Source organism: Phoca vitulina, unplaced genomic scaffold, assembly GCF_004348235.1.
Source record: "Phoca vitulina isolate PV1807 unplaced genomic scaffold, GSC_HSeal_1.0 scaffold40, whole genome shotgun sequence".
Taxonomy (NCBI): domain Eukaryota; kingdom Metazoa; phylum Chordata; class Mammalia; order Carnivora; family Phocidae; genus Phoca; species Phoca vitulina.
Genome location: NW_022589743.1, coordinates 12,241,645 through 12,262,425, shown reverse-complemented (window position 1 = coordinate 12,262,425; position 20,781 = coordinate 12,241,645). Strand labels below are relative to the sequence as shown.

The window sequence follows — 20,781 nt, the reverse complement described above, 5'->3', positions numbered from 1 at the left end:
AGATCGTCCACCTCCAGCAGCATGATGTCCTTGGGCAGATCCCTGATCCTCTGAACTGGGAGTTGCATCATCTGTGAAATGAGGGGGTTGAGTAAGGTCTCTTCCGAGGGTGAACATTCTGTGAGTCCACGTTCTCAAGAGAGTAAACGCCTCACACTTTAAACGAGCGTTTCTGACTCAGAGTTAGACCTCTTCTCCTATGTTTTTAAACTTCCTGTTTATCTGCATAAAAACTCTTTTCTGTTCATCAGCTGGCCTATCTTATCTGACAATTCCTATTTTAGGACTCTCACCCTCAAGACATAGAGACTTAAATCCTTTTCATTTATTCTGGTGCTCAACCTTCTTCCCTGGCCAACGCTAAAGCCCCAGGCACATTGTGAAATATCAGGCATTGGAAAATCATTTCCCAGACAAAACAGTTTTGTACATGAATGTAGTCTACGATTTAAAAACTGGGGAGAAATCTAAATGTCCAATAATAAGGGTGTAGCTTAGAATCTTGTGATATATCATAATGAGGAATACTGTGCCTCCATAATTATAAGTCAACAACTATCTAATGAGCAGCTATGTCTCAGACCTTGCCGGTCACCAAGGAGAACATAGCAAGCCAGCTCTGTCCTGAAGTTGCTTATAATCTAACTAGAAAACAGGACTAAAATACACAAAGTATGTATCAAACAATATATATCATTGTGACACATTATGGATGTGAAAGGAGTTTTTGAGAACGTAGATGGAACTGAAGAGGATGAGAACATTCTAGGGTTGCTGATAGAGCAGGGGGGCTTTCCCACTGAAGAAATAAGAGCACTTAGCATAGTCAGTCTCAGCAAGACCCATCTACATCCCCATCTCCTTCCTAGGAGAGGCTAATAAATCCACGAGAACTCAGCAGTGGTCCCTAGATGTTTGCAACCGTATCTTGTGTCTTCCATAGTTTGATACCACGTCAGGGCATTGTCTCAAGTATTATCTGTGTTTTATTAAGTGAGGAAAGACAACAGCTGATGGGGACAGAACCACCCCTGGAAGCCAAGTCTCAAGAAATCCCTGCCTCTCTTTTGGCTGAGTGTAAGCATTGTCTATTGTGCACACATCTAACACGGCATTCTTACCACTCCCCTTTCCACTAATTTTTCCTTATTGATGGGGGTGGAGAGGGTGTGGGATCCTTAACAGCACCGGGCAGCAAATTTAAAAGCAGAACTTGTTAGTTTTTAAACAAGGACCAGCCAGTTGGACCACAGAGTGGGTGTTTCCATGCAAATTCCAGCACTTCCAAGTTGCTCCATGAACTGAGCCCAGCCAGGACAGCAAACCTTGTTTTTTTGCAGCCAGCTCTTTGATTAGGTCTAGAGAGGGGCTCAATTAGCATCATGGAAACACGGAGCAGATTTCAGAAAGGAAAGGTCAGCTGCAAGCCCTAGCATTTGCTATCAGCCATCTGCCAAGCAGGAAGTGCTACTCAGATCTATTTTTAATCATCTTCCCTAGGCGAAGGCTCCTGGGAGAATGCAGAGGCCAGGCTTATTCCAAGACAAACATTTAATTGCTACCTTTCTGTACACATTTTAAAATAGTCTCTGGATACTCAAGACCAACTTATCCATCCCTGCCCAGTTCTTGGGTTCTAGCATGCTGGCACCTACCTGCAAGGTTGTGTTTGGAGGCCATGGTTGAGGACCTCGTCTTGAGGAAATTTCCTGTCTGAAATATCAACTAACTCCATATAACATAATAATCCCTATAACCGGGTTCCAGGGATTTGTTCTGGTTGAAGATGACAGGGAAGAGAGAAGATGTGTAAGTCTAGGAGTACATGTTCATTCCCCACAGCAGTGAGCCAGGCAAAGCTAACTGTGCAAACTTCCTGCTCATTTTTATTTCAAGTGCATCTATCTCTTCAAAAAAGGTAAATTAAAACCAGCTCATCTGGCAGTAACTCATCTGTTACTCAAGATATGGGTTGGCTAAAGAAAGAGGAAAGATTTCATCTCAGTTCCCAGCGACTCAGCCTGTGCTGTGGCTGGTCATCCAGGCCCAGGAACATTTTGTCCACTGGCTTCTTCCCCCTCCTGACTAGTAGCAGCACTCATGTCTCAGTTCCAGCCAGTCCAAGGAATGAAACATCTCTGCAAGGTCTGGACAGACAGGGAGTCAGGCACGGCCATGGCGGATTATGCAGAAACCGAGCCTGGCTCAGGAGCCCCTGCATTCTCCCAGCCCACTCATCGAACACAGAGTTTCCTTGTCTCTTGACACTTAAAAAATTTCAGCCTCCAATTTCCACCCTAAGGTAAAGTCTAAGCATATGTACAATTGTGCCTCAGCCAAGTGAAGTACCATCTACCAATAAAAGACAGGCTGTCTGGCTAGCCACCACCCAGGGCCTGCCCCATCAAACACGATCCTGGGGAGCTGCAGGACCCATTATGCAGCATGACAAAGGGACAAAGGGGTCTGCTCCAGGTTTTACCCACCTCTCCACCCTCCCTCTTCCCTCCTCTTAGGAGCTTATCTGTCAGAGAGCAGCCAATGGGAAAGCTAAGCTGAAAGGGCACCTTGGCTGTGGGATCTTTGCCTGACTATGTGAAATAAGAGACTGAGTATTTGGGGCAACTTAACACCAGCAGGAGCCCCGCCAGAGGGTCAGGGAGGAAGGGACTGAATAGGCAGACATGTGTTTCACAGGAGATCTAACTCCCAGGGTGGAATCCCTCCCCCCAGTGCTGTGGAACTCTGCTCTAGTGAGCTGGAGCACACAAGTCCCGGGGGGGGGGGGGGGGGCACTGCATAGGGTCACTCTCCCTGACCCAGTTGGACCACAAATTAATTAGGGCTTCTGAGCCCTGCTGACTCTTGAGTTCCTCTTCTTTCTGGTTTCAGGAGCAAAAGGAGCTAATTAGTAAACAGCTTAAGAAAGAATAACTCTTCTTCTGCCCCTGCTGAGAATTACCTATGCTCTCTCTCCATCCCTTCCTGTTTGCCATGGCTCTATGGGTCAAAAACCCTATTTTAAAAAAAAAAGAAACAGGGGCACCTGGTTGGCTCAGTCGGTTAAGCATCTGCCTTCCACTCAGGGTCCTGGGATTGAGCCCCATATCGGACTCCCTGCTCAGCAGGGAGCCTGCTTCTCCTCTGCCTCTGCCCCTCCCTCTGCTTGTGCTCTCTCTCTTTCTGGCAAATAAATAAAATCTTAAAAAACAACAACAACAAAAAACAAACAAAAAAGAGACCATAGGGTGCCATGTTTGGTGCGAGTTCGAGACCCCAGGAACAGGGGGTTACCTGGAGATTTCAGAGTCAGGCATATATAGCCTGAGAAGCACCGAGAGAGTAGGCTGGGCTGGGCTTCTCTGCGAATTTAGAGCAAGAAATAGTGTGGTAGAGCACTTAGGGGTATGATCTGCGGGTCATGCCTGAATTCCAATTCTGGTTCTACCATTTCCTAACTGGGTCCCCTTGATCAATTCAATTTGGCTAAGCCTTGCTTTCTTCATCCCAAAATGGTCACAATGGTAGTACATTTCTCCCTGGGTCAATATGAGACAAAGTTGTGAGTCACATCAACAGTGCCCCGGACTGTGCTGGTATTTAGTTAGCACTCAGTAAAATGATGACTATTATCATTATTAGAAGGTCTCCAAAGAACTCTTACCTTTTTCAAACAAATGTTAGTCAAAACCACCCTTTGCGGGGTGCCTGGGTGGTGGCTCAGTGACCTGCTTAGGGGGTCTGGTTCAGTGCTTGGCAGGGAGTCTGCCTGAGATTCTCTCCTTCTAACCCTCCCCTTCCCCCTCCCCCCCCCGCCTTGTGCTCCCCTCCCCCCAAATAAAAAAATCTTATTAAAAAAAAAAAAACCAAAACATGCACACACACCCTTTGTCCCTTCAGGGAGTGCAAAGGGCTAGAAGGTAGACAGCAAGCCCTGGCTACTTTCGAAGTGCTAAGGAGGCTAGAAGGCTGGGACTGGGGCAGGCAAGCCAGGAAGTTAACACAGCATTTTTAAGGAGGCCCTTGCTCTGAGGTGCTGCCCCTGCACTTGGACAGCCCTGAGAGTGGGTGCCTCCTTGAATCTTGTGTCCACAGTAACTTGTTTCCTTCCCCTAGGCAGGGCCTTTATTCCCAGTCACACTCAGACCTACAGAATAGGAATTTCTGGAGGTAGGTCCTGAAGATAGGCCTTTTTTATCCCAGGTTATTCTGATGTGCTGTCAGATTTGGGAATCTCTGCCCAAGTATCCCCATTTTCTCAGGCCGGTTTCCACCACATTCAGGTGTATGCTAACACACAGCAAGAGTGCAGAAGCCGTCTATTTCTCCCCTTCACTTTGCCCTGTTCCCAAACCCCATGACTACACCAAAAGCCGTGTGAGTTCTGCAACTCAGTTCTCACTTCAACGTAACAGAAAAACTCATAAATGTGGGGTTGCAACTGCCACCTCATGATGACTCAGTGAGCTTCAAGAAGCCAGCCAAGAGGGTCACACAAAAGGGAATACCTGGCCCAGCAAACCAGAGAAGTCTGAAAGGCCCTCTTCTCAGAGTTACGGGTGCTTGGTGTTCGCCAGTGATTTATCTGGCTGCTCTTTAACTGAAGGCATCACCAGGGAGGAAATGAGCCTGCTTATGAATTACAGCACTGGTTTAATTATCGGTGTTTATTAACTTTATATAATATCAACATTCCTGCCCACACAAAGCTCATGGATATATAGTTTCTAGAAGCTAGAGAAGTTGACTTTACGAAATAGGCCATGTTATAATATTCTAGTCCAATCTCAATCAAATGCTGTCACTCCCTTGCCTAAAAGTGCTTTTCATGGCTCCCCACAGCATACAAAACTGAATCTAAATTCCTTAGCTGGGCCTTCTGGGCCTTGTACAAGGCACCCCTGCTGACCTCCTGCTTCCCCCTCTCACCCTCTCCATCTCTTCCTGTGATTCCTTAAGCTTTATCTCCTCTAGGCTATTTCTCTGCCTCTGCTCAGAATGAACCCCCCCTTTTGTTGTTCACTTAAAAAAAACTCATCCTGCTCTTTGCCCCTATAGCATCCTGAATGAACAAACACCTCCTCAAAGCCTGTGTTTCACTACATCTTATAATCATTTATCTGTTTATCTTCCCCATTAGATCATAAGCTACTTAAGGGCCAACATTTTCAAGTGTCCATTGCTGTTTCCCCAACGCCTCATACAGCAGTGTTCAGTATGTGCTGAATGCGCAGAGAGGTTACGTAACTCACTCGATGCACACTGAGTAGTTAGTGCCAGGGCCAGGCCTCGAGCAGAGGTGGCTTAACCCTTCATTCAGGGCTTTTAAAATGATCCCACAGACTCCTGGATGCAGGGCCTCACACAGTTTTCCCATGAGAGTGATGAGACTGTGTGAAACTATGTGCACCATCTGGCTTAGTCACCTTGTAACCTTTGGTGGGAACCTGGGGTGCATGATGGCTGAGGCTGAAGTTTGGCCTGAACAGCGAACTGACACCAGAGTGTCAAGCGGGGCTAGTTGATGAACACAGTGCATCAGCTCCTACACCATCCATACCAACTTTAACCACCGTGTTGGTTTTAGAATCCTCCTGAAATCACATAAACCCATTTCTCCAACATTCACTTCACAACATTCATTCCCGTTTTGTAGCCTAGGAATCAGCAAATAATGCACAAGGGCCCAATTGAGCCTCTCACCCGTTTCATACGTATTTCACTGGAACACAGCCATGCTCGTTTGTTTATGTATTCTCTATGGCTGCTGAGTTGGGTGGTTAAGACCATATGGCCAGCAAAGCCTAAAATACTTACTATCAGGCCTTCACAGAAAAGTTTGCCGACCCCTGATTTAGCTGAAGGCAGAGGGAACGAAGACGCCAAAGAGCCCCTCCCTTCTACCATGAGACTGGTTGCCCCCATCCTAGAAGTTAGTGGACCAACTGGCTTTTGCATGATGTCATTTCTTTTTTTAGCACTGGTTACAGGCCTGGAATCCAGGAGATTTTTGCCTGACAGACACACACAGGGGCCTGAAACACCTAGCCCGTAGCCTGGGATATAGTGGTGCTCAACAAGTGTTTATTAAATAAAGACATAAAACAAAGGCCTGGGAAGTGAGCCTGTCTGTGCCCCGGAACGGAAGTCCATCCTCCCTCCTGTCAGTTTCAAGGTGACCAGTCACACAGGTGCCTGGCAGCAGCCTGGTGACCTAGATTTGTCAGACCTTATCTTATCGGCTTTCCTTCCTTGTGTATTTACCCAGCACCTGCCCCCACAGTGCCCAGGGCAGACTGGCCTGTTGTTTTTACAGAGAAGGAGACAGACAGGGAGGAGCTTTCCTCCCCCACAGATATATACTTTGCTTTTTCTTTCTCCTGCTGAAGTGGGGATCAAGAAATATGGGGACTTGGAGCTTAAGGAGCTCCAGTAAGTCGGGTTTCTCCTGCTTCCTCTCTCCTTCAGTTGCATGGGTGAATCTGTCTGGGGGCAACCTGAAAGGGCTCTCCAGAGCCCTACTTGTCATTTGGAACATTCTGCATCTAGAGGGGAGGGGCTGAGGGCAAAACCATGCAGCTTTCAGAAGTAAACAAAGCAACCACCACCCAAGGGTTAGAGGCCTGTTCCTGAGAACAGACATTCCTCCAAATCCACATCAGAGAACCGCGGGTCTAATTCACTGGCCACCTTGAACTTCAAGAGCCTAGCTGGTACTTTCACTCGGCTGGGATAGCCCAGGCTAACACTGCAGTGGAGGATTGGGACAGTCAGGGAAAAAGCTGTGCACAGGTGGGAAGCTCATGAAAATCAGGCAAATTGGATGGAAAGCACTATGGAAATGTTGGTTTCTCAGCTGCTGTGGGGAGCCCTGGGGACCAGGTTCGGGATGGGGATCCCCACTTCTAGTGCCACCAGCTGCTTCTTCAGATAATGGGATTTCCAGTGACCGAAGTACCGGGCACAAACTGGGTGAGGGCAGAGCATACACCTGTTTGCCACTGTGTTCCCCAATATCTAACACGTAAGAGGAGTTCACAAAACGTGGAACAATGGTAGGGTCTAATGCAGGAGGTTTCACTCTGGGATCTTTCGTTTTGGCAAGGAAAAACTTTTCTGTCCGCTCATGTATCTGTTGGAGAGTTCAAGTTACAGCAAATGCTATTGGTGGGACCAGCCCAAACAGGGAGGAAAAGGAGTTTCCTGGTCCCCCAAAGTTAGATCATGTTCCTTTTGACAATATAAGCTGTCCCTTCAAAGGCCCAAAGGTGTTGGGGGGTAGGGGGAAGGGGAGAGCCAGTGCCACCTGCTCTGCCTCTTAACATCACTGTGGTCTGGAGGGGAGGGAGTTCATGGACTGATTAGATGTTGTTGTTTTTAGCAGCAGCTGGTGGAGCCATCTCCTCCTCTCTTCCTCTCCTCCCCGCTCTGCCCCTGAGTCACAGTCCAGCCACGAGCAATAGGCAAGGGACAGGAGGGAAACCCAGAGCTAAAGCTCTCCTTGGCTTGGCAGCCCTGACCCCAGAGACAATACTCTGGGTCACCAGGTCAAACCCTCCCCGCAGGAGCTAGCTGAGTGCTTTGGAATCAAAAGTATCAGAGATTCTTTTCGGGCTTTGTTTTTTAAAAATAATGAAAATGGCTTCCTTTTAAAGAACCTCCCTCCATCCATCCCCACCAGGAAGCATCACGGGGTGAACCAAATTGACAAGCAATTCTCTGGCTATGGCGCCAACACCCAAGGCTGCCTGGGCTACTATTAGAGCAGTTTGAGGTCTCTGTGCCTGGTGGCTGTGTCGGGTGGAGGAAAAATCACCACCTGACAGACTAGAAGGGAAGGGCTCAGGGGCAGATTTTTCCATTTAAATTCTAGAGCGGCCTCAGGGCTGCTTGCAGGGAAGCCCAACCCCACCACTGTCCGAGAGTGGAGGCTATTGCTCTTATTTCATTATCACCGGAGACCTGCTGGTCCCTTCCGAATGACAAGGAACAAGAGATTCAATGATTCTAGAGGACTCAGAAGACTACTAACAAGGGTATAGCTAACAGGTAATAGCTGAGACTCCAAAAGAAGGAAGGAGCCAATAAACCAGGACAGCTGGGGAGCCAGCATCTGGTTATGTTTGCCACTTTGGTTTTGCTTAATGAATAGTCAGAGGTAACAACTACCAACCTTTATGGAGCATTTCCTATTATGTCAGGCACTGTGAGAAGTACTATATATTGATGACCTCAGCTAATTTCCTCAAAAATCTTATAGGTATCTAGTATTATTATTATTCCCATTTTCCCAATGAGGGCATTAAGACACAGAGAGATGACTCAGCTTGCCTAACTACTGAAGTCAGGATTTGAACCCAGGTAGTCTTGCTCTGAGATTACATTGTAATCCTGCTAAGTTATGTTGCCTTGTATCATCTGCTGCTGCTATATTAGAATCAGAAGATGGGAGAGGCGGAAGGACACTTACTTTAATGACAGTCTGATCTAGTGCCTCATTTGGTGGCTGAAGAAAAAGCAAAGCCAAAAAGAACGGTCTTGCCCAAGATCATACAGCTTGACACTTTTGTTCTACCCCTGCCAGCCCTCTCCTCCAGGCCTGCCTCCAGCATCTACAAGCACCAGCTATGTGTGAGGCAGTAGGTGGTGCGGCAGAGAGGAGGTGGCAAAGTACAAAGTCAAGAGGCACTCAGTTTCTCTGGGCTTTGGTTTCCTAATCTGTAAAATGAGGAGCTGAAGTAGAAAAATCCAGGTTCAAAGGCCCCTCTAGCTCTAACATTCTGAAGAGTCTTTGACTCCAGGTCATTCAGAATCGTATTAGGAAGCAAGACAATTATGTGTAAAAAGTGCAGGTAACCACAATAACACAGACCATATTATTATAAGACAGTCATTATTAATTGCCAAGTGAACAACCAGGCAGTGAACTTCCATAGGAGTTCAACGGACGGAGAGAATCCTCGAAAATACTTAAACTAGTCTTCAGGAATGGGTATAAAGTGAATAGAAAGAAAGCAAGGACTCTTCAGGCAAGGGAAATGATAGGAGGGAAGACAGGGCAGGATTTACCACCAACACTACTGAGAGACCAGAAAACAGTTGAAGCTGGGGTGCCTGGCTGGCGCGGGCGGTTAAGCATCGGACTCTTGGTTTCCGCTCGGGTCATGATCTCATGCTCCTGAGATCGAGTCTCACATCAGGCTACTTGGGATTCTCTCTCCCTCTCCCTCTGCCCCTCCCCACCGCCATGCATGTGCTCGCTCACTCTCTCTATAAAAAAAATAAATGGAGCGCCTGGGTGGCTCAGTCGGTTGAGCGTCTGCCTTCAGCTCAGGTCCTGATCCCAGGGTCTGGGGATCGAGTCCCGCATCGGGCTCCCTGCTCAGTGGGGTGTCTGCTTCTTCCTCTGCCTGCCACTCCCCCTGCTTGTGCACACTCACTCTCACTCTGACAAATAAATAAATAAAATCTTTAAAAAGAAAAAACAATAAATCTTAAAAAAAAAAAAAAAAGGGAAGAAGATAGTTGATGCCAAAAGGAGCTACCTAGGTATGACTGTCAAGCTATGGTAAAGAAGGCACAGAACTATCTAGATATGTATTCCACACAGCTTCTTGGTAACCTATGACCTTAGGCAAGTCACTTAATTCCCACCTTGAAGGGATGTTGTAAAATTAAGTGATGGAGTAAAAGGAATCCCTAGCACATAGTAGACGTTCGATAAATAGTAGTTAAGCAGCGATGTACATTTTTCATCCTGTGTTTTTTAGGGCACCAACACAACCACATCTGTAAACATTCTTCTGTCCTCCACAGTGAGCCTTACATTCCCATGCACCCCAAAGATAACAGGCTAAGTACAGGAATCATGGTGATTTCATCTCTCTAACCCTAGCACTCGGCATAGAGCCTGGCATGTTGTTTGAAATAAAAAAATATTATTGAACTGAACAATCTGAATATGATGGTGGATTCTGTTCGGGCCCTAAAAAAACAAAACAGCCGAACCAGCAATGGTGCAGCTTTACCATTCCAGAGACAGACCGAGTGCCAGTGCTCAAAAACACAGGGGTAGGGTCCTGCACCTACTGCTTGTCCCCAGGGAAGACACCCTGTTGAAAAGAGTTTCTTTGGATTTTGAGTAAGTGCACAAGCTTGGCAATCATCAGCATCCTTACTGAATGCCAAGACACTAATGTACAAACCAATCTTATGATTGGAACCTTATAGGCATTTGCAAACCACGGAGTTAATTTTCAGGGTACGCCTCATAGCTCAAGTCAACATTTCCTTTTGGTATTTAAAGCAACCACATAGAAAGGATCACATTTGAGCAGATTCATGTTCCAGCTGCCTGTAGTCTGCAGCAAAAAACACGGATGATTCACCAGACTTGGTCCCTAGCAGCTCCTCTGATAAGAAATGGGTGAGCGATTCTACTTGTGCCTACATCATTAATTTTCACAGGGAGCAGGCATGACTATGGGACAGGTCTGCCTCCCATCCAAAGAGTGTGACCTTCTGAACTCAAGTCCTCTTATTCGTAACTATAAATTACAGAATTTTTTCAACCCTTAGAATGCTTGTATTTCTTCCTCAAGCAATGCTCAACAAATCTTCACTGAACAACCATCATGTGCCCCAAATACCCACAGGCCACCGCAACGCTTACACCCTGGTTCCTCCATCTCCAGTCTCTCTTCAGCAGTTCTGCCGACCACACCACGACAACATTTGCCATCTCAAAGCAAAGCTCTGGTCGTGTCACTACTTGCTCAGAAGTTTCAGAAGCACCCAACTGCCAGCAATATAACGTCAGGACTTGGATTCTTCCAACAACCTGGCTTCAACCTACTCCTTCGATCTGTTTTCACACAGCTCCTCAATATCGAACCTAAAAGAATGGGCTGCTCCCCGCATGCTTCCTGCCTCCACTTTGTTGTTCACACTGTTCTTTTTACGGGCCCCTCCCCATCCATTTCTACGTGTCTCAGTTCTTGCTTCAAGGCACATCTCAAAGTCACTTCTACCAAGTCTTCCCAGGTGGATCTTAAGGCTTTGATCAACCTTTTGAGAACCTGAAGGTGGCTACGGAACCCTCCCTTGAAAAACGGACTCTACATAGAATAAAACATACAATTTCAAGGATCCCTTGAAGCCAGTCCATGGACCCCAAGTTAAGACCCTCTACGTCTATCTCCCCAGTTTACAGTACTCATAGTCATTCACTTGTATATTCACTGAAAATCTACAGCAGTCTTTAGGAGCTGTGTGGAGTGCTAGAGAAACAAAGATGGTATCATAATTATCTCCTCAAGCAGTTCACAAGCTAATGGAGACATGTTACACCGTGATAACTGCTCTAAGATAAACGTGAGGTGAAATACAAACTTCAAGAAGGGATGACTTAGGAAGCTACTATCTGCCAGCTAGAGTCCAAGTTCCTTGAGGATAAAATCCTTGAGGGTAATATTCTAATACTTACTGGAGTGCTATACACACACACAGAGTATGTATTTAGTAATATGGGCAATGACAGCACAGAGCCAATGAGACAAAACAGCACGTATAGGCACAGTGCCCACTGCCATTTACCACATCTGCCAGAGGCCTCTGAGATCCAGATAAGGTGGTCCCATGTTTGAACAATCATGCTATACAAATTATCCCAGCCTAATTTATGGTTTATCTCACCCTGAAGTAATTCAATCTCTGTCCCCATGGAGAGAAGATAGCATAAGATATTACATCTTACAAGCTCCAAATGGTTTCTTTTCATCAAGGAACACTGTCATCTAACCATATCCCTTTGTTTGCAGATTTTCTGTATAGACTTGGTTCACCTGTCACCCATTCCTGAGAGACCAACAGATAACCCTTTTACCCTCCTCCAGAAATAACACTTCATTAGAAGATTAGGGCTTTCAAAGGTCAGATAGTTGGGGAAAAGTCAGTCATTTTAGGTTAGATATGTAATTTTCTTTACAAAAGCTAAATTGATTGAATGTGGGGGCGCCTGGGTGGGTCAGTCAGTTAAGTGTCCGGACTCTTGATCTCAGCTCAGGTCTTGATCTCAGGGTCCTCAGTTCAAGCCCCATGTGGGGCTCCATGCTGGGTGTGGAGCCTACTTAAAAAAAAAAACAAAAACAAAAAACTGATTGAATGTGTTTTTAAATGGGGCTTATTGGCTTACTTTGGAACTCTTCCATAATTTATCACTTCTGTCTTTGCTGTACCTCAGAAATTCTCTTTAGTAAACCAACAAACATTCAACAATGTCTTACAAACATAGAAGCAAAGACACACACTATGATGTGGGTCCTACCAGCACGGTTGTTCTCAACCTCATTTTTCTTAAAACCCATCAGTCACTCTGGTACAATCATAGGTCCTACTATTTCAGAAACAAAATTTTCACTTTTTATGATATAGACATTTACAGGTTTATATACAATCTAGTTTTTTTTCTCCTAGTAATTCAATAGAAATACTAATTTTATTGTATTACAGTTTCTGTAAAAAGTCATTGTCACATATCCATTGGCTACCAGAAATCTCTCAGTTCATAAAATTAGAATTCAACATACAGTTTGCAAGTTAGAAAAGCTCAGGATGATCTTCAAGAGCCACACTTTCTTGTCCATATTCTTCGTGAATTATGCCGCTTGATGTGACACACCAGTCATCAGTACTACTACGTACAATCCAAACTTCACTGTAACATTTTCAAGACACTTAAAGAAAAAGGAATGAGTGGCTTTTTAAATATTCTATTCTTGTATTTATTTTTTACATCAATTTTCCAGGATATTTATTATACTTTAAAGACAAGCTGGTGGGTGGTATAAATTAAGAGAAACACATCCCTGATAAGTAGAATGGAAAGGACAGAACTGATCTCTGTACCTCCATACCAGCACCCCTCCATGTCCACTACCTCCAAGCCACTGTGTTAGGGGTACAAGTCTTTTTGAGAATCACTGGTGTGGAACACTAGTGCTCAAAGCAGAGGTGGAGGGCCTGGGTGGTTCAGTCAGTTAAGCAGCTGCCTCCGGCGCAGGGTCCTGGGATCGAGCCCTGCCACGAGCCCTGCCAGGGCTCTCCACTAGGCAGGGAGCCTGCTTCTCCCTCTCCCTCTGCCCCTCCTCCAGCCTGTGAGCTCTCTCTCTCTCTCTCTCTCTCACTTACACACTGTCTCTCAAATAAATAAATAAAATCTTAAAAAAAAAAAAAAGCAGAGGTGGGAAATGGCAGGTAGAGTGGGCCCCTCGGTAGCCATGAGACCAATACATGGCTTCAGAACATCTTCCTCCCTGCCACTTCTCTCAGAGCAATGCTACATCTTACATCTAAGGCAGGCAGGGAAAACCAAAATGCTACTACTGTAAGCCCAATGGAGCCCGATAGGGAACCAAAAGAACCATCCTCCTAAAAGCTCCCAGCCTCAGGAGGAGGCCTGGTGCTTGAAAACAGCCAGAGCTCCTCCCATGGAGCACAGTTGAGGGGGAATGCGATGGACGGGTCTGGCTCTGAGGCTGTGGAACCTCAGGCCAGTCACTGAGCTGCCCGTGGCCTGTTTCCTCACAAAGAGAGGCTGGACTAGATGACCAGCAATTCTGGGAATTTTGTATTTGTCACCAGGAGATAATCTGACCCGAAGATCTGACACAGCAATAACTTCTATAGCTCTGGATGGTGAGGGAAAGATTTCTGCCTTCCCCCTGGACTGGACACCCACTCTACAGCCTCCCACAACATCTTCCCTCCAAGGCCCCAGAATGCTACAGCAAACTGTGTCTTGGAATGAGGCTACCATCCCCAAAGTGAGTTCGTGAGAGATTAATCCAATTCACCATTCCCAAATAGCCTATTCCACAATGCCATTAAAGGGGGATGGGTCAGCAGGAGGGAGGCAAAGGAAGTGAAATGAGCATTAGATTGTTCTCACTTGGGGCAACTAGCTGTACCAACTGAAACTATTATTATTTTATAACCAAAGTATATTTTTATAATAGGGCTTGCACCATTAAGTGAGAAACAACAATGTGAGCAATTCCTCATGCCAACTTAAAATACCTCCGCATGCAAACACTCCAGCATTTAGATCACAACACCCCCTAAGAAAGAAAATGTAGGATGTCTCAGCACATTCCCTAGATAGTTCCGTCATCAATTCAGAGAGGCCCCCTACCGCCATCCTACAGAGAAAATACTCTGTTACCTTTGTGCAGACACACACAACTTTGCTTCTATGGCCTTTTGAGAAATCCAACTCCTGGACTCCAGGTTCTAAAATGAAACCATCTTGGCTAGACTAAATTTGCTTGGTATCAGGCAAGCACAATCCCCTCCATCACCCCCCAGAGCCCCTTTGGACAGCAAAACCAAAAGAAGCAAAGGGGCTACTTTATATTTGCAGAGAAGCTTTGTGATTTGCCAACCACCCACACACACCCATGATCTCATCCAGTCTCATAACAACCCAGTGAGGTAAACCTCCTCACTCTACCTTCAAATAAGGTATGCCTATCTCATAGGACTGTAATGGGGATGGCACAAGGAAGCACACAGTAAGTGCTCGCTACTAGGCATTACACACAGCAGCAAATATTACTTCACCCATTTTATTAGTGAGAAACTGAGACTCAAAAGTTGGACAGTTGATTCCAAGCAATGAGGCCTCTGGGGGTTTACAGCAAGCTGGGAAGGCAGAAAGGCTAGTGCCGGATTCTTTCCACCACATCAGTAGAGACCCTAATTGTTCAAAACATTACAACGACACATTTCCATGGGAGCCCAAAGTCCTGATTCTGTTCCCAGTTCTCTACCCCAGCCATATACTCAGAGCTTTAGTTCTCTGGACCTTTGTGTTGCCTTCTCCACAATAAAGTCAGACTCACATTTTTTTTTTTAAACCAAACAACAGAATGTCAGGCTTCCAGATGAAAGGCTCTATTACAAGTACAAAGTATCATTTAATTACACTGCTGCTCTAGTTATCTGCTTCCCAGCTCCTAACTCCCACTGGGCAGATTCTGAAACCGCATAGGAGATTATGTCAAGAGGGGAGAACAGGAGAAACATTCTCTCCCTGAACTTTCTTAAATGGAAGAGAGAAACAGAACGAAAAGAAAGGCCCATTTTCCAAGGAGGGGGCTGGGGCAATGATCTTTCCGTTAAGCGGACCTGCCTAAGAATCTATAGATTATTTAACGCCGGGGGTGGCTGTGGAGTGAAATAAAGGAAGCTTTGTGCAGTGCCAGCCACAGTTCCCTCATTCCCTCCCCACGGCCAGGCATTTAACCCACCTCTTTAAATCATCAAGCTCTAACATACGCCATCTGTGCACCAGTTCAGTGAAACTGAAGCCTGTGCTGACTTTGGCCTGGACTCGTGAATGAGCCTTTCTGCCCCAGAAGGGGCAGGAAGGAGGACAGGAGGCCAACAAAGACTTTTTTTGCTCATCACTTGTCTTCTCCCAAGGCTCACGCTCCACCCATCTATTTGATCATCTAGTGAGCTCTTGGCCATGTTGGGTCCTGACCGGGGAGATCCAAAACTAGGAGATGTGGTCCCAGGTAAAAGAGGATGTAGAAAAGCTCCTGGGAGAGAGGAAAGAGGTGAAGGAAAAGGACTGCTGCCGGCTGAGGCACAGATGCCTGAAATACCCCCATCTGCGTATTCAGGGATGTTGCTTAGTTCCAAGTGGTTGGAACATAAAGCAAGGAACTGGCAAGAAACCTCACTCAAAAAGGCCCGACTGTCCAAGGCCCTGAATACCAGGCTTCAAACATCAACACTGAAGGCCACTACCATCTCCACATGTTCCCTCTGTCCATCTTACAAGGCCCAGCTCAAATACCACCTCTTCCAGACACCCATCTTGAACACGCTCAAAGAAATTGCTCTCTCTTCTTTGAGCCTCCAATTTGCATTCTTGGACAGGCTGTTTGAGTCTCAACTTCTCCATCCAGAAAATATGATTAACATCACCTACCTTGAAGTCTTCTTATGAGGGTTAAGTGAGATAACATTTATAAAGTGTCAGGTAGCAGTTTTCAGTACACAGAAGTTGCTAGAACACATTTTATTGTTACCTCAATTTCTTATGATACGTAACACTTCTTCCTGCTATTAAAAAGATGTTTTGGTTTCCATTTTCTCTGGAGATTTCCAGAAATAGGACAGCTCACATTTTCCCTCCAAGCTTATAGGCCCCATTCCAAAGCAAAGGGGACTGACTCCTCTCTTCCCTCACTGACACAGCCTCCCCACATCCAAAATTCCAGACTGGAGGGGTTCCCAAAAGATTCAAAAGGAATCTGAGACAAGATGCTGGCTGGAACACAAATGGCATAAAGGAGAGTAATCAGCAGAAGCCTAGAGAAGTGAAAGTAGGCCAGAGGCCAAGACTCTGAGGGCTCCAGGGTTCAAGCTCTGTGGTAACGCTCGATCTTGGGATTGGCCTAGAAGGAGGACTTCTGTCCTCAGTCCTGATTTGAGAAGCCCCACAACCACAGACACGGTTGTTCAAGCACCCTCCTTCACTTCCTGTCAAATCAGCCAGCTAGACAGGGCTGTTCTAGAACTACTGATCCTTCATCCCTTTCTGGCTGGGACTACCAAACCAGAGCAAAGAAAAGTGATGCCACCTTTTCTAACAGTTCTTGTAAACAAATCAAGAACACTAAATTTTTTTTTTTTTTAGTTTGGGTATGTATAAAGGTTGGTTTTTTTTATTTTAATGGCATGAAGTCTAGGTCCTGAGGAAGGATTCTTTTTAAAGTCAAAAGGTCCCCATGATCTCTTTCTCCTTTTCATGCAGCCTAGTAAATCCCGTTTCTCCTCCCATGGGAATTTAGGGCCAGGAAGGAGGGAGCTCCCCTAAAAATGCTGCCTGAAGGAGCCAGTTCCTGGACTGCACAACTGGGATGTTGGGTTTATTGGTTAACAATCCCCCCAACCCAACTTTAGGAAGCAGTTGTTAAAGCTTTTCAGGGAAAATAGGGTTCCACTCTTTCTTCTGATTATGATCAAGTATCACACCATATTTTACCTCATGTAGAAGCCCTAAAAGTCCCGAGGCCAGTGGGTCATCTCTTTACCAAGCCACTTTTGGTCCTCACCAAAGGCCACCCATTTTAGTAGCTCAACAGTCTGATAACCTTCCCAGGGAGCTTAGAAGGCAACATCCTCTCATCTCAGCTAAGAAGCCCCTCCTACAAGATATCCTGCCCCTACCACCTTTCCTAGAGTTCTCTTTCCAGTCAGGCAGCACTCTCCATGGCGTTCACCCACCAACTTGAGCTAAGCCAGCCAAGTGAGAGGTTCCAATCACTCCTCAGCCCCTCTCCCCTCCGGCCTGCAAGCCACCAGCCCCCCAGCCTCCAACAGGGATGACATCTAATTTCCAAAATTACAAATTAAAACTAGTACACCCGCCCTCCAGCTCAGAGTTATCTCTCAATTGAGTGAAATAGCCACATAGGTTAGCCCTCCCTGGACAAAAAATAAAGTACAAATATCTTGGTTTCTTCCGAAGAGCTAATAAGCCTGTGCAACCTTATGAGCCAGAAGTGTCCTCCAACCCAGAGGAGGGCAAGGAAGGCCTACAGGGAAATGTACCTTGGAAATGAGTTCATCGTGATTGGCCAAGTGGGCTCTGCAGTGAATGCAGCTGTAGGTCCTGTGGCAGGAGGGCAGATATGCCTGGAAAGTCTTGGATCTTGTCATCTTCACCATTGGCGCCGCTGAGTGTGGGGTGAACTCTGGAGTGGCCCACGAGGCACTCCCACAGGACGGGTCGCACGGGAAACACCGGAAGACACAGGTAAAGGCCGTGGTTTGGCAGGGGGTGGGTGTGGGGCAGGCTCCACACACTGGTGATGTCTTCAGAGGAAGGACCCTCAAGCAGAGGTCGAGGGCTGGTTCTCAGCAGCCTGCAGTGCCAAGATAAGGGGAATATCATTAGCTGATGGAACAGGGCTTCCTGCAAAGCAAGTCAAGTCCAACAGCCACCCAAGAGAGAGGGCAGTATTTACAGGAAGAAATGACCCCTTCTCTGTTTCTTACCATCATTGCCAAGACGCCCAATTATGAGAAAGAAACTACTGGAGATCCCAGTGTTGATGCTTTTCCAGAGCTGGAGGTTCAGTATCCACCCAGGGTTCTCAGCAGTTACCTTAGGCACCCTCCACCAACATTCAGAAACTGGCATGATCACCGTTCTCAGGGAACCCTAGAAGAGGCCAGGATTAAGGATGTACCACCTGCAGCCCCAGGGAGAAGGCTCCTAAGGGGCCTCTTCTTCTGAGCCAACCAAGATAAAGGGCTAAATGAGGAGGAAACGTTCAGCCTCTACAAAGTCACTATAGCAAGTCATGTATGTATTTCTCATCCATCTCCAGATTCCAGGAGTCTTCCAACACTTAAACCCACCACCTAGAGGGGCGCCTGGGTGGCTCAGTCGGTTAAGCGTCTGCCTTCGGCTCAGGTCATGATCCCAGGTTCCTGGGATGGAGCCCTGTATCGGGCTCTCTGCTCGGCGGGAAGTCTGCTTCTCCCTCTGCCCCACCCCTGCTCTCTCTTGCGCGCCCCCTAACAAATATAATCTGAAACAAAAAACAAACAGCGACCCACCACCTACAGAGGCAACAAACCCCACACCACCCTTTGCTTGGGACTACGCATGATACAAAGGATCAAGTTCCCAACCAGCAGGGTCCCTCAAAGCTAGCCAGCTCTTTTGGGAGAAATGATTTCCTTTGCCATACCTTGCCCAGAAATAGATGCTCAGTACTTTTCTGTTTGAAAAGCAAGCAAGCAAATGAATGAAACAAATGGCATAATCAGACTGCTGCATCTAAAATTCACAATGACAGTAAATTTTACCAGAATTTCTCCTCAACTCTCAAAGTTTCCATTAGTCATCCCACAGCACCAAACATCTCTCCTGCCATTGCCTCAGCAATTTTATTCTACTGGGAACCAAGGACACTGAGAAAGTGGGTGGTTTCTGGGTTATGTCCAAGTAAAGGTCCGAGGGCAAAACCCCAAGGTCCAATGCACACTCTGTTTCTCTGGATCCCCTGACTGAAGCTTCTGGACCTACCGATGCCCTGCGCTTCACTAATAGGGGTGGTGTTCCCACTTGCCTACCTCCCAGGAGAGTCATAGTGTTAATTAATGCCTGCATCATGCCTTTTTTTTTTTCCAAAGATTTTATTTATTTATTTGACAGAGAGAGACACAGTGAGAGAGGGGAACACAAGCAGAGGGAGTGGGAGAGGGAGAAGCAGGCTTCCCGCGGAGCAGGGAGCCTGATACGGGGCTCAATCCCAGGACCCTGGGATCATGACCTGAGCCGAAGGCAGACGCTTAACGACTGAGCCACCCAGGTGCCCCCCCTGCATCATGCTTTAAAGATAAAATTATTTAGAGAGACAGGGGAGGAAGACAAATAAAATCAGATCTTTGCGGTATTATGTCTGGGATCCATCTGGATGTTTAGAGAAAGCTGTAAATCATAGTTCTCTTTTTCCTCTAAACCTTACTAACCAGATCTTTCCAAAGGGATGCTGTCCTCCTCCCTGACATCCTTCCCACCACAGCAGTCACTGAAAGTCACTGTACCCCTGGCACTCTGTACATCCTCCTGAGTGGCCAACCGCACTGCCCAGCACTAGGCTGAAGGACAACAGTGGTCACTACTCTCACCCTGCATGTCCCTTGTGCGGTCCTGAACCATGCAGGGCTCCATGTTCAGGGTGCCCAATTACACATGAGACGTCCAACTGTAGAAGGAATTCAGATCTACAAGGGCCCAGGCATAGTGTCTTCCCTGCTTGGTCCACCCACCACTATTTTTAAAAATGTGGAATCAGGTGACACTGAACATTATAGAAATACTTGGAAGAATATGGAGGTGAGAACTGGTTTCCCCAGCTTTGCCTCGGAGTTAGGCCAGGCCATAACAGGAGATGAACAAGGAAGACACATGACCCCTTGGATCCGGAGCCCCTCCTTCTCACCCAGGACATCCTCTGATAGAAGGTAAGGTGAGTGTGGTCAAAACAAAAGCCCACGGTAGATCAATGGTGTCGGGTGTTGAGGGTGTTGAGCTGTCAGAGGTGGTAGAAAGAGCCAAGTACCCTGCCTGAGGTTTCCTGAAATACCCCTGAACTTTCCAATGCCCCCGTTTTGCTCTCAGGAAGGGCAGTATCTCCAGGAAAGGAAGGGGTGGTAGGTCAGGGTAAGGAATAGGAAAGACAGGCAGGGAAACGAGCTAGAGGCTTGCCCCAGGCCAGCTTCTGAAGTCCACAGCCTTCACTGCCCAGTGGGGAGCACTCGGAGTACGGGTCCCATCAGTGTTATACAAACACTGAAGGAAGAAAAGGAAACAACGAGCCCTGGCTGCCAGTCTGGGTTTACAGAGCAGCCAGAGTCTGTTTTCTTATACATGCAGACAGCTTCTAAATTATGCATTTCCCCAGAGTAGAATTATTTCTTTTCTCACTTCTCTTCTGTAGGAAACCAAAAAAAAAAAAAAAAGTTTGCAGGCAGGGGTTTCTGGTTATGCTCAGCTTCCAATCTGAATTCCAAAACTTGTTCAAAGCTACCTTCTGAGGAGTAAGCATTTATGGTCTGTACTAAATGTGAACATGTCACACACAAACACATACCCATGCACACATTCATCACACACCACAGCTCTGAACTTAAAAAGATAAGAGAAGAATCGACCCCATAAGCAACGTCCCAGGCTGCTCGGTGCTGGAGAAA

General features: G+C 46.6%; 1 protein-coding gene across 1 annotated transcript in view; it reads right to left on the bottom strand.

The window, feature by feature from the left end:
* YPEL2 (yippee like 2) overlaps positions 1–17,929 on the bottom strand; it is a 41,189-nt gene extending 23,260 nt beyond the window's left edge. Inside the window, exon 1 of the mRNA XM_032428480.1 lies at positions 17,626–17,929. Within this exon, the coding sequence (XP_032284371.1) occupies positions 17,626–17,742 (117 nt within the window). The 5' untranslated portion in view covers positions 17,743–17,929. The remainder of the gene's footprint in view (positions 1–17,625) is intronic.
* Between the last annotated feature and the right edge of the window lie 2,852 nt (positions 17,930–20,781).